The sequence below is a fragment of the Mastomys coucha genome, unplaced genomic scaffold, assembly GCF_008632895.1.
Source record: "Mastomys coucha isolate ucsf_1 unplaced genomic scaffold, UCSF_Mcou_1 pScaffold22, whole genome shotgun sequence".
Classification (NCBI taxonomy): domain Eukaryota; kingdom Metazoa; phylum Chordata; class Mammalia; order Rodentia; family Muridae; genus Mastomys; species Mastomys coucha.
Genome location: NW_022196905.1, coordinates 90,148,139 through 90,160,427, shown reverse-complemented (window position 1 = coordinate 90,160,427; position 12,289 = coordinate 90,148,139). Strand labels below are relative to the sequence as shown.

The window sequence follows — 12,289 nt, the reverse complement described above, 5'->3', positions numbered from 1 at the left end:
AGGGTAAGGAGCCCTCACTTCTGGGAGTTGTGGGTCTAGTCCTGAATTTGTTGTGATGAAGGGTGTCTCTCTTGACTCAGTAGACTGAGACTTGATTGCCACAGAAGGCTTCAGTTTTATTATTAAACATGTGTACTTTCAGATTTCAACATCTCTCTAAATTTAAAATTGATATTTTCATATTGCCTGAAGAAATAACCTCTGAAAGAATCTTTTCTGGAATGAGATGAATACAAGTTGCATGCTCACACATTGATATGTAATTCAAAGTCATAGAAATAAGAGGCCTATCAGAAATATTGTGATGTATGTATTTTTATTTTCTTATAAGACTTTTTTATGTTGGAGAGGACCTAATATTAACCAATTTACTTCAAGATGTTTAAAATTGTGATGATCTTATGCATCCCTTACTCCTGTTAAATTCACTAGTTCTCTAGCTTCATTGGTTAATGGAGGAAAAAAATGATGACTATTTCATTGACATTGGCAGTATTTTACTATGATGGAGCTCTTTCTGTATAATTTCATATTTTATCAATATTTCATTTGAAACTTGTTCATTAGCTAAAACATTAATGTCCATACATTTGAAGACATTAGGGGGATTATCAGTCTGTTTGGAGTAAGATACATCATGGCTATTAGCAGTAATATTTTCCTTTTATGGCTTTTTACTTTTTGAGAATGTTATATATGCTTATAGTATGTTCTGATGAAATCTACTACCCCTAACCCCTTCCCTCCAAATTCTCTCCCCTCTCTTACCAGCTTCCCCTCCCAATCTTGTGTGTTGTTTATTTGAAACCCATCAATTAAAATGCTGAGAAGAGGCAAGGAAGCATGAGGCTCCAACTACTTTGCCCCAAACACCATTGAGTATAATTGCTGAGCCATATTTAAAAATGTTATTTTAACTTAAGGAAACTATAGTTATGATATCAACTAATGAATATATAGTAAAGAAAATGAACAAAGTAACCCAGATAACACATAATCATTTTATTAAAAATGGATTAAATCTTTAGCTCCCAAATATAAACTCAATAGAAATGCAGTAAGTATTCTAGCCTCTGAAACCAGAAATTTTCACTAGGAAGAGAAAGTGTGTGGGTGTGTGTGTGTTGTGTGTGTATGTGTGCACACATTTTCCAGACTCCAAGACCAGGGCTGAAGTGTGGAAACTGTTAGAAAGAGAAGTTTTTGGCTTTGTGTGGGGAAAAAACTTTCAAATGATGAGTTTCTTGCCAGTCAAATGATGCTTTATGAAGCAGTGAATTTCTCTATTGCAGCCATCCAAACATAATTGGAAACACTACTATGTAGGGAATTTTTAGAATATTGAAGTTTTGGTTTGTATGTACTTTGCATGGGTTGAAAAATGTGTTTGACATCTTTAAAGTTCATTGAATTCTAAGTCCTTGATTTTAAGTTTTGACAGCCAGAACAGAATAAAGAGAATCCTTTCTTATTTCTTTATCTTTCCTTTCTGCAGTTCCTCCCTTCTCCTCTCTCCTTCTTCCCTTGCTCCTGCTCCCCTTCCTTCCTTCCTCCCCTCCCTTTTCTTCTCCTTTTCTTTCCTCTTTCCAATCCATTCACCTTCCTTTCCCTCTGACTTCACCCTTTTCCTTCTGCCTTAAATCCTTAAAAGAATATTTTGTACCAATCCCACTATGATAAATCACAGGAACACAGAGGGAAGGCAGGCACACATAAAACTCATACTGGCATATACAAAGAGATATTCTTTTAAGCTAATTAAAATCAAGAACTCTGATCAGTCTTGGGAAAGAAGATAGAGATGTCTGTGAATATCATAGAAATTATAATCTGCTTTAAGAAGGCAGACATTCATGACAGAGAGAGGGTAAAGAAATAGTTCAAGGAATTTATTTGACCTGGGAAGGATTTGGCGAAGGTACTAGAAAGAAGAGATTATAGGCCCTCCTGCCATCTGTAGTCTGCTTCTGGAAAGAGTGAGCCCTAGAAGGGAACACTGGGAAGAAATCTTGGTTGGCTTTGATCTTACTGAGTGAAATGCTGACAGTAGTGTTTCCTTTGGATAAGCAGGTTGGTAAAGAGAGAAGAACTCCCTTCTCAATAAATGGGATATAGACTTCATAACATTAATTCAGCTTCATTTGACTACATTTTGTCATAAATCTTAACGCCATCTCTAGAGTTGCCACAATAGTCATTGTTTTGTATATTCTTACTTTTTCTTATGCAATGGAACCTTTTACATTTTATTTTGCTCTATTTTGTGACAGGTTATCAAGGATCCTCCCCCACCACCTTCAGCACCAAAGGAGGTAAGTGAGTGCCTGGTAAAGGAATACTGAGTTGTTTTATTTTTATATATAAATAGCATTCCAAAGTTAGACCAATTCTATTTCTGTGACAGCTAAGTATCTACTTTTTGATTTGTGATAAACCAACTGCAACTTTTTAATCTTATGATTTCTTTAATGTATTAGAAGAATTGGCCCTTCCTTTGTAGACATAGACAGACTGGTTACAGGTTTGAATGTACATGAGGATTTAATATGTTTTTATAATCATGCACTAATGGTCTTGATGACACTTCTCTAAAATTGTTAAAAAAAATATCCAATCTGGCCATTGAAAAGTGCTGTTACTTTCTTCAGACTGATAATTGCTATTGTATGACTCTGTTAGCTGCCATCATACTAGCAATACAAAGGAAGGGATGCTTTGGTATGTGTGTTTTCAGGCTTCTTTAAGTTTGTCTTTTCATTATAAATTTTATTCTTCAAAGTTACAAATGTACAAAAATATGAAGTAATTGAAATGTGGCCCCAAGTTTTAATAATCCTTTCAAGTTTGAATTGATGAGCATACTTGCTTTAAACACACAATACTCATAGTTCAAAAGACAACTTCTGTTAGCCAACAGGTGATGCAGAGAATCTGATGATGGGGAAGGCCATTCATACCTTGTAGAACAGCACTTGGAATTGTTGTGTGAGATTATAAACACACCATATATCCCACTTATTATTTTTGCCCTTTCCCATAACAATGGAATAATTAAAAACCTCTCAATTGACCCATCTCTGACTAAGCAACATTTTAATAAATTAGTTAAATTCACTTTTAAAAACTTTATCTCCATAGGAGGAGGAGGAAGAGCCTTTGCCCAACAAGAAATGGCCAACTGTGGACGCTTCCTACTATGGCGGTAGAGGGGTCGGAGGAATTAAAAGGATGGAGGTTGGTCTCTTAAAGCAAGAGAAAGCACTGATCTAAAGTATACATTTAGGATGTATATAGGATTTACATATTTGTAAATTTGTCGGATTCTCGAGCCACAGACACCATGCTTTTTATAGTTGCATCCTCTTTAGTCAGCACTGGGTCCTCTCTGTGCACATTTCTTCTTTGTGGAAACATCCTAGCTGTGTCCAGAGCTAGTGGAGAACAGCAGGCTCCATCAATCAAAGGACTGCATTGATAAGATTTATGAATGCTGTGGATAAAAATAGTTATGGATTTCCTCACTGCTTTGGAAAAAAATACCCCATAGAACATCAACTTTAAAAAATGTCAGTCATTTACAGTTGCAACACTGTTCTTCTTTGAAAAGACCTAACAGTTAGTTACTATTTGAGGGAATTCGCTTTTGCAATATTCAACACCATGGGTATGACTTTATCACAAAGACAGAAGAGACACATTTAAAAATTTAACAACTTTTACTTACCAGTTACCAACTATCCCAGTTAATACTTCATACCATGTATTATGTTGAACTATTTCTTGTCACTCCAGTAGTCCAAAGATGGAGATTCTTTCTAAAGAGTAACATGAGCCAGTGAATGGATCCTGAGCAAAAGGGATCCATTGTGATTTTTTTGTATTAGTAGGTTTGTGTTACAAACACTTTAGATAAACCAACTTACAAAGAAGGAATTTTATTTTGGCTTGGAGTTCTAACCTAGGGTTCATAAGCCTTCCTGGTTCTGGCCCTGAGTTCAGGGTTACCATGGGCAGGTAAGAAGCAAAACAAGAGCCAGACAGTGGTGGCACACGCCTTTAATCCCAGCACTTGGGAGGCAAAGGTAGGCGGATTTCTGAGTTCGAGGCCAGCCTGGTCTACAGAGTGAGTTCCAGGACAGCCAGGGCTATACAGAGAAACCCTGTCTTGAAAAAACAAAAAACAAAAAAACAAAAAAAGCAAAAAAAAAAAAACCCAAAACAAACAAACAAAAAAAAACAAAACAAACAAACAAAAACCAAGAAGCAAAACAAGAGGAAAAGTGTCTGGTTATCACCCCCTACAGGCACAACCTACAAAGGCCTAAGTCTTAGAACTCCTTCTGGGCGCACTCTTTGTAGGTGCTGTCACCTTCTGAAAGAGCATTACTGATGCCCAAGACATGTGTCCTTAGGGGACTTTCCATATCCAAACTGCAGCAGTTTCTTCATGCTTAAGAAAGTATGTGCATGCTTCCCAGTACCCTGTAATTCAAATTGAATGCTTGAATTCTAGCATGTGAAGTTGCATTACCTGCTCTTTCTTTTCAGTTGCAGAAAATTTTTGAAAAAGAATGAGCCACCTTTCATTGAGTCTGTGTCCATCATTAATCTTGTACATTTTGGCCACATTACCGCAATATTCTATTGATGCAATGATAAAGTGGATGGTAAATTTAAAAATGATAAAAAAAACACCCCACCGATACTTACAATAGAGAAATTCAATATATAAATACACACAATAAACTGAATTGAGAATTAAGCATTACTAAAATTTATCCAATGTGAATTTAAAATCGGAGTGGGAAAATCAAGTCTGTAAGTAAGGCTTTTATCAGCACACTGATTCAAGCCTGCAGAGCACTCAAGCTGGAAAGAGCAAGTTAATTATAGAAGGTCTGAGAGCATCCGAATGCAAAACAAAACTGCAGGGCTCAGATTCTCATAAGTTAAATCTGGTGCTTTTTGTGGTTGATTCTACAGATCTTACTCTTTTAAATTAAATGCTTGTTTAAACCTTCTGAGGTAGAGTTTGCAGAAAGCTAGAGCTGAGCTTTTTGATATCTGTTAGCATACATACACTCCTTTGTTGAGTTAGAATAAACTTCTACATGGTGTCTTCTAATTTTAGACTCTGAGATTGAGCGTGGTTTGCATTTGATGATGGTTGATGATAACTTAGAAGCTCTTCTTTGAAACAAAGACAGCAAACTTATTAAGTCTCTTTAGGCCTCCATTACTGAGGGCCACGTGTATAGTCATGTGTATAGTCATCAGAGCCTGGGCTTGCCACATTGGATGAAAAATCCAGTTTAACCAGCTTTTACTTTTTTTATGGTTTCAGTGATACTTGATTCTAATTATCACAGTGTCTATGGTTTCAACTGTGAAGGCGAGGCTAAGGAGCTATTTGTGTTTAATTCACTTTCTCTAAATGGCTCTAAATTTTATCTACTTACTGCTCTACTCTGGATTGTTTCTCTGAGCTATGTTCACTAAACAATCTGTCTCTTGCTTTGTCTTGTTTTATTCCATAAAGTTGTGAAGTTACGGCTGCATGAAATGCATACTGGTTTTATAGTTTTAAATTCAATTAGTTATGTCCAAAGATTTTATTCCCAGTGTTAGCTTATCTAGGCAAAGAGTGATTTGAAAAAAAAAAAGTTTTTTTTTTTTTTAAAGACAGAAAGCTATACAAAGAAGCTCCACCATTTGGTTCTAAAGGTTTAATATGTGGCAAACAAATTTAACAACTTCATAATGAACACTTGTCATTGGTCACATTGAGAGATACTAATAAATTTTAATAACTCAACAGGATTCACTTGAAATGGAAAATTAGTCTAAAATTGTAATAAACAAGGGGTGGTAGTGGTTAATATATCTAAATGGCTTTATCAAAAAGCTTTGCATAGTTCCTCCTATGAAAAGCAGGCTTCCATCTTCTTCTTCAGCAATTCAGTAGCTTTGGACTTCTTTCCTTGACCTGGCCTAATAGTGCATGGCGTCATGACTTGGATTTGTCTGTGTTTCTCTTCACTCACTGTTATCTCTGTCAGCTTTGGTAATGTTCTGGGATTCTCCCACTTCTGCTTGGATAAACTCCTCCAGACCACTTCCCAGTCAAATATTGTTGGTCTCCTATTTGGCTCTTCTTTTCTGTTGACTTTTTCAGTCAAGGATCTTTCTGTCTGCATTCAAGAAAAACAATAATCCAACCCCCTGTGGCTTTGGTCAATAGCAAGACTTCCCAGAGAACGAAATTACCTAAAATTTATGGGATTCCGTAATTATCTCTGTTTCTCCTGCCAAACAGAATTATCCAATTCATGTCTCTCAGTTAAGAATTTTCTTCTTAAATGACTAATTTCAGATGAGCAAAAGAACCAAAGACAGAAAGCTACGTTGGCAAGTAAAATGTTGTAACTGGAAATTTATACTTTGTAAATTATCTAAATATTATGAAAAAATTTAAGATTATTTATTTTATGTAATATAATTTCATACAACTCAAAAATCATGTATAACTTCTTCACTCATTTCTTATTGCTTACACCCAACTCCTTACCCTTGCGGGTACACACCTGTGGCAGCTTTGAACATATAGCTACCTTATGCCAGTGTTCCATCATCTGGAAGGGAAACATATAATATCTATTTCTTTGATTTTTTTATGGATTGAACAAACATGAACACACTGAATAAATGCTACCATTACCACCTTACATCCCTCATGGTGGAATCAATCCACATAGTCTTGCATTTTCTACGTAAACCACAAATTATCTCCTTATTTGAAGTGATAGAATGCCATTGCACCAGATTTAACTGATGTCATATTTTTGAAGAGTTACCTTGCATTAGGGTCATATTATTATAATAAAGAACGATGAGAATGCAGGCAGAAAGATCCTTGGACTGTCCTGTCTATCCAGCCCAATCTAATGGGCTAGCTTTAGGGCCCAGTAAGAGACCTTGCCTCAAAATACAGGATGGAGGGCATCTGAGGAATTGACACCTGAGGTTGATCTCTGGCATCCATACACATATGCATACACTTGAACATGCATATATATACTCACATGTACAGGAGAATATTAATAATTAGTGGTAAAGAATCTATTAAAACTCAGAATAAAAGTAACAGGAGTTAGTATACCAATTTATCTTCTTACACTGGACTGGAGAATCCAAGAACTGTGGGCCACATAAGAACTTGCTCCTCTGGGACACTTTGATTGACAGCAGTGTCTCCTTCATTTTGAAGGTTCGATGGGGCGATAAAGGATCTACTGAGGAAGGTGCAAGGCTAGAGAAAGCAAAAAATGCTGTGGTGATGATCCCTGAAGAAGAGATACCTATCCCATCAAGACCACCTCGACCCAAACCCACACACCAGGCACCTCAGACAAAGTGGTACACACCAATCAAGGTACGTGCCTGTGTACTCTAGCTAAAACCTAATGGGGACTTAGCTTTTACAGTCTCTCCTGTTCCCCGAGAGAGACTAAGGCCCATAAAATAACAGACAGACATTTTTATGCTCTCTAGCAATTGCATATTTTCTTAGCACAAGTCTTTAAGTTTTTATACATATTTACTTGCTTAATTTATTAACGAAATGAAGCTATCCAAGTTCACAAGTCCAATATCTCTTTAGGGTCGTCTGGATGCACTCTGGGCTTTGATCATGAAGCAGTATGACCGGGTGTCCTTGATGAGACCCCAGGAAGGCGATGAGGTATGTGATTTCTTGAGAAAGGTGGCTGGGGGCAGGGCATATGAATGTAATCTAAAACGTCCTGTTGGCATGCAGGATAGAACTGCATGTTCTTGTTACACAGGGTGCTGGTTAAGTTCTGTGTTTTCAGAATGCATTTTTCAAGTCAAGTCCATACTACCGCCTTTCCAGATAATTAATTAGCGTCATAAGCACGCTCATTGCTTCGGTATTTGACTTTGAAGACTGTGTTCTGAGTTATTTTCTTTTGGAAGAAACAGACTGGGAATTAACATCTGCAGTCTTTTTTTTTTTCTTCTAGTGTTTGTAGCAATGAGATCTAGGGTAACCACCTCAGAACCGTTTTCTTTAGGCATAAACCTGTTACCTGCCTTTAAGAGTAATGGCGATCACAGTCTGGTTTGTGAAATATGTCAAAGTGTCCTTAAGGCTTGAAGCACCGCAGAAATCTGTATTAGCGGTGTTTAGATGCATGTCCTCACAGGTGTGTTTAGATGCATGTCCTCACAGGTGTGTTTAGATGCATGTCCTCACAGGTGTGTTTAGATGCATGTCCTCACAGGTGTGTTTAGATGCATGTCCTCACAGGTGTGTTTAGATGCATGTCCTCACAGGTGTGTTGCATGTGTGTCTTTTCCTTACCAAGGACTCCACCTCAAGCTCTCATTTTAGAAGTCTGTCTAGAATTATTCTGCTCTTAGTATTTAGTAAATTTGTTTATTAAATTGTTTTGTTTTGTTTTGTTTTGTTTTGTTTTACTTCTATCAACTTAGGGACATTTCAGAAATCTCTGAGGTCAGCCAGTTAGGGTACACAACTTGAGAATATACTTACTATTGAACTTACTAATGTGAGGCCAGTACACTTTGCTAAGATCATTGGGAAAGAGCTATGGACCTTAGGTGGCAGCCTCTTATCTACCATGCCATTGGCACATTAGCAATAGAAACTTCCTTACTATGGCTATTCATGCCTCAGTTTAAATTCAGGTGTGGGCTTGAGTTCTGTTTCTGGAGCTGCCTGTAACCCATCTTCTTCTCAAGCACACTGGAGTCTCACTTCATTCACTACAGTGACTTTCATGCCTCATCTCAGTGTGCTCCTCACTAGGTTAGGTGTTTGTTTGTATGTTTAATTATTTCATTCTTATTAAGGGCTGGGTATTGGGTAAATAGTGAGAATGGGGGTGGGTAGGGTTTTAGTTCTCTTCCTAATATTATATATGCTCTTTGAACTAGTATGAAAAATTTTGAATATTTGCAAAATAGATTCCCCTAGTATCCACCAATACCTGATTAAACTGAGTTAAACATTAAACCTTGGCTAAATTTACATATACATACTTCATATAAATATGAACTGTACTTAAATGGAATATGGAGTTTCGCTTTGTTGGTGGTGGTCTCTGCCCACCCGCCAGGGAAAACAAAACTATCTAGGAAATTGAATGCACTTCAGTTTGTTTGTCAGGCCTCCATACCTGTAGTATCTCAAAATAAGGGGGCATTTTTCTCTTGGAGGGAGAGCACCCCTTCTATTACGTGCACCTAGCTGAGAGAAAAGTCATCAATTAGTTTAAGTTTGTTTGTATGAGATTTTCATTTTCATCTGATTATCAGTTTGCTCTAAAATTTTACTTTCCAGTAAACTATCCTATTAAATGTTAGAAACTCTATAAACAGTCTGTTTTCAGCCTAGGAAAGTATGTTAAATTCCTTTTGAAGCAGTTTGGCTATCATATCAACTAACTCATTGGAATAAGTGTTATCTGATATTAAGGTCAATTTCTTTAAAGAAAAAAAATTGAAATTTATCAACTTGTAAGTTAGTGTCATTACTAATTTTATTTTCCTGTGTCTCCTGTGGTCAACCTTCTTTGAATGTACTATTATACACCAATGCATCATTTACATTGGTTTGTGCTTTTTATGAAGTGCTTGTAATGGTACCTCCAGAAGTGTGTGTGTGTGTGTGTTTATGATTGTAAAACAGTTTGCTTATTTTAGGCATTAGCTAGTCTCGGAAACTCCAGGATTTAGATGGCTGTTCTCATTTGCATCGTCAGGGCATAAATAATACCTTTTCATCTGGATACCAAAGAGTGGCATCCTCGGAGGGTGGACCAGGAGGCTGACTTTAAGCTGCATGACAGATAATAAGGCACAGTTTTTCTCAGGGCTGACTAATGGCTCCAAGGAACACAACCCCAGCCTACCCAGCAGCTTGTTTTGTGCTTTGGAAAAACAGCCTTGTCATTTCGGTAGGAACAGTTTATTGCAGATTCTGCCTCCGGAGAGCTCTCTCTGATAAACAAACCAGAGAGCACAGCACTGCAGCGCGTCCCGCCGGTGGGGCGGCGAGCCCTCCTCGGTGCCTTTGGAACCGAGGCTGTGCTGGGGCGCGGTGGCCGCCGGGCTCCTGGGCCGAGCTCTGCGCGGCCCCGGGGTCCTTGATGCGGGGGCTGAGCTGGTGCGCGCAGTATCAAAGCGGCCGCCGGGGGCGGGCGGGCTCCCTGCGCGGGGCTGCGGGCGGGCGGGCGCAGGCTTTGAAGCGGCTCCCGGTCCTGGGAGTCGCGGGTTTGGCGGCCAGGTGCGAGCTAGCAGGTTGTCCCGACAGCTGCTGGCGGCTGCGCTGCCGATTGTCAGTGGAGGTAGTTGAGAGCGGCAGGACCGTTTTGGTCTCGAGCACGCTGCCTGGAGGCCCCAAACTCCAAAGGTAGGAGCGGGGTGGACACAGCTGCGCTCCCAAACTTGCCCGAGGCACAAATAGGAGATCTAATGCAGTTTGACTCCATGGCGGTGGGGAGACAGGACAGAGAGCCACTTCAGAGACAACTTACCGCTGCAACATCTGCCGCCAAGTTTCCAGGGAGTGACAGGGGACAGCAGGTACAGATCGAAGTCTCTGCACAAACAACCTCCATTACGCCCTGGACTCTTTTGAAGGGTCTCCATCAAACAGACAGGAGTCTACAGCAGGAGTTTGTTTGGTTTTCAAAGCAGTTTTTTTTTTTTTTGTATGTGTGTGTGTTTCCCCCCTCAATAACAAGGTAATTTATAAATGATGCATTACCATGAGTCCTTTTTTTTTCCTATGAAAAGAGAGAAGCAGAAAGGCAAAGAAAAAAGAAAGCACTGCACTAGTCTGGAGTTGTTCCACAAACCAATTAAATCTCTGAAGACCTTCTTGACTGTGTTTGAGGTTATGTTAACCTTCAAATGGCTCCTCACTCACCCGTGAGCAGACAGCAACTTACACATGCAACCCAAGAATCCCAGAATGGGCCTGAAATACACGGATTTCTGCTTACATCTAATGTTCTATAGAGTTTCTTATCTCGGCAGATGTGAAATTTAAGGTTCTCTTTTCAAAAGAATATGGAGTTTTGCTTTGTTGGTGGTGGTCTCTGCCCACCCGCCAGGGAAAACAAAACTATCTAGGAAATTGAATGCACTTCAGTTTGCTTGTCAGGACTCCAGACCTGTAGTATCTCAAAATAAGGGGGCATTTTTCTCTTGGAGGGAGAGCACCCCTTCTATTACGTGCACCTAGCTGAGAGAAAAGTCATCAATTAGTTTAATGTTTACCAAAAAAAAGTTGCAAAAACTCATATTAGTGCATAGCTGTATGTTTATACAGAGGCAATGGGATGGACTAAAATACTAGCCTGGTAAGTAAAGCCTAAAGTCATGTGATTTACCCCATCATACAGTGAGGCGACTACATGATCTTGAGATGAGAGCAGTCTTATAAATGTGTGCTTTGGAGCAAAGGATTAGCCAAGGAGCAGGGCCTGGAGATAGAAGCTGCAGTTAGCAGTGCCTTAGCAGCATATGCATATAATGAGGCTTAGGTAAAGCCAGACCTCCTATGTGGAGAACACTTACAAATTATACAGCCATGCTTCATATTCCTCAAAATAACTGATGTCCACATGGATAGAACACTATTTTTCCACTTTTTAAAAGTTCATAGCAAAACCAAGACAAGACGCACCAAGAGCCTAGGGAGCTCAAGCTTATTTCGAAGGCATCAGGAGAGCTTTGTACCTGTAGAGGCCAGTGGCTCAAGCTCACTTCCTGTTTATTATCGCCAGTTGCAGATTTATGTCTACACCCCTATTAGTCCTGCCTTTGAGTTCCCATGCACAAACAAGCAGGCCTGACCCTTTTTGAATGGCACCTTCTTCAGTGACCCTAGCCTTCCTAAGTGTCACTATGAGCTGCCCTGTGTTTATGAATTACATGGTGCTCAGCACCTTTCAGCCACTCCATCTGCAAACTGACCAACGCTTCCATACCAGGGCTTCCCACCACCTGCTTCGGTTGTCTGTCATGTTTGTAGCATAAATCTCTTGTGGGTTTCCTGTAGAAGACTTATCTTTCACTGAAATGATTCTATAGTTATGATATTTTTAGTATACCGTGAATGACTTCAGACTTTGAAATAAATTTGCCAAAATCTTAAACTTAAAAAAAATTTATTTTGTGTCCTCAGTTACTCAATAATATTATTTGCTGTTGTCATCTTTTAAATGACTGCATTCAT

At 38.9% G+C, this 12,289-nt stretch overlaps 1 protein-coding gene across 1 annotated transcript in view; it reads left to right on the top strand.

The window, feature by feature from the left end:
• The window catches only part of Antxr2 (ANTXR cell adhesion molecule 2), a 125,986-nt gene that overhangs the window by 64,942 nt on the left and 48,755 nt on the right, over positions 1–12,289 (top strand). Inside the window, exons 13-16 of the mRNA XM_031336899.1 lie at positions 2,271–2,312; positions 3,139–3,234; positions 7,268–7,432; positions 7,661–7,741. Of these exons, the coding sequence (XP_031192759.1) occupies positions 2,271–2,312; positions 3,139–3,234; positions 7,268–7,432; positions 7,661–7,741 (384 nt within the window). The remainder of the gene's footprint in view (positions 1–2,270; positions 2,313–3,138; positions 3,235–7,267; positions 7,433–7,660; positions 7,742–12,289) is intronic.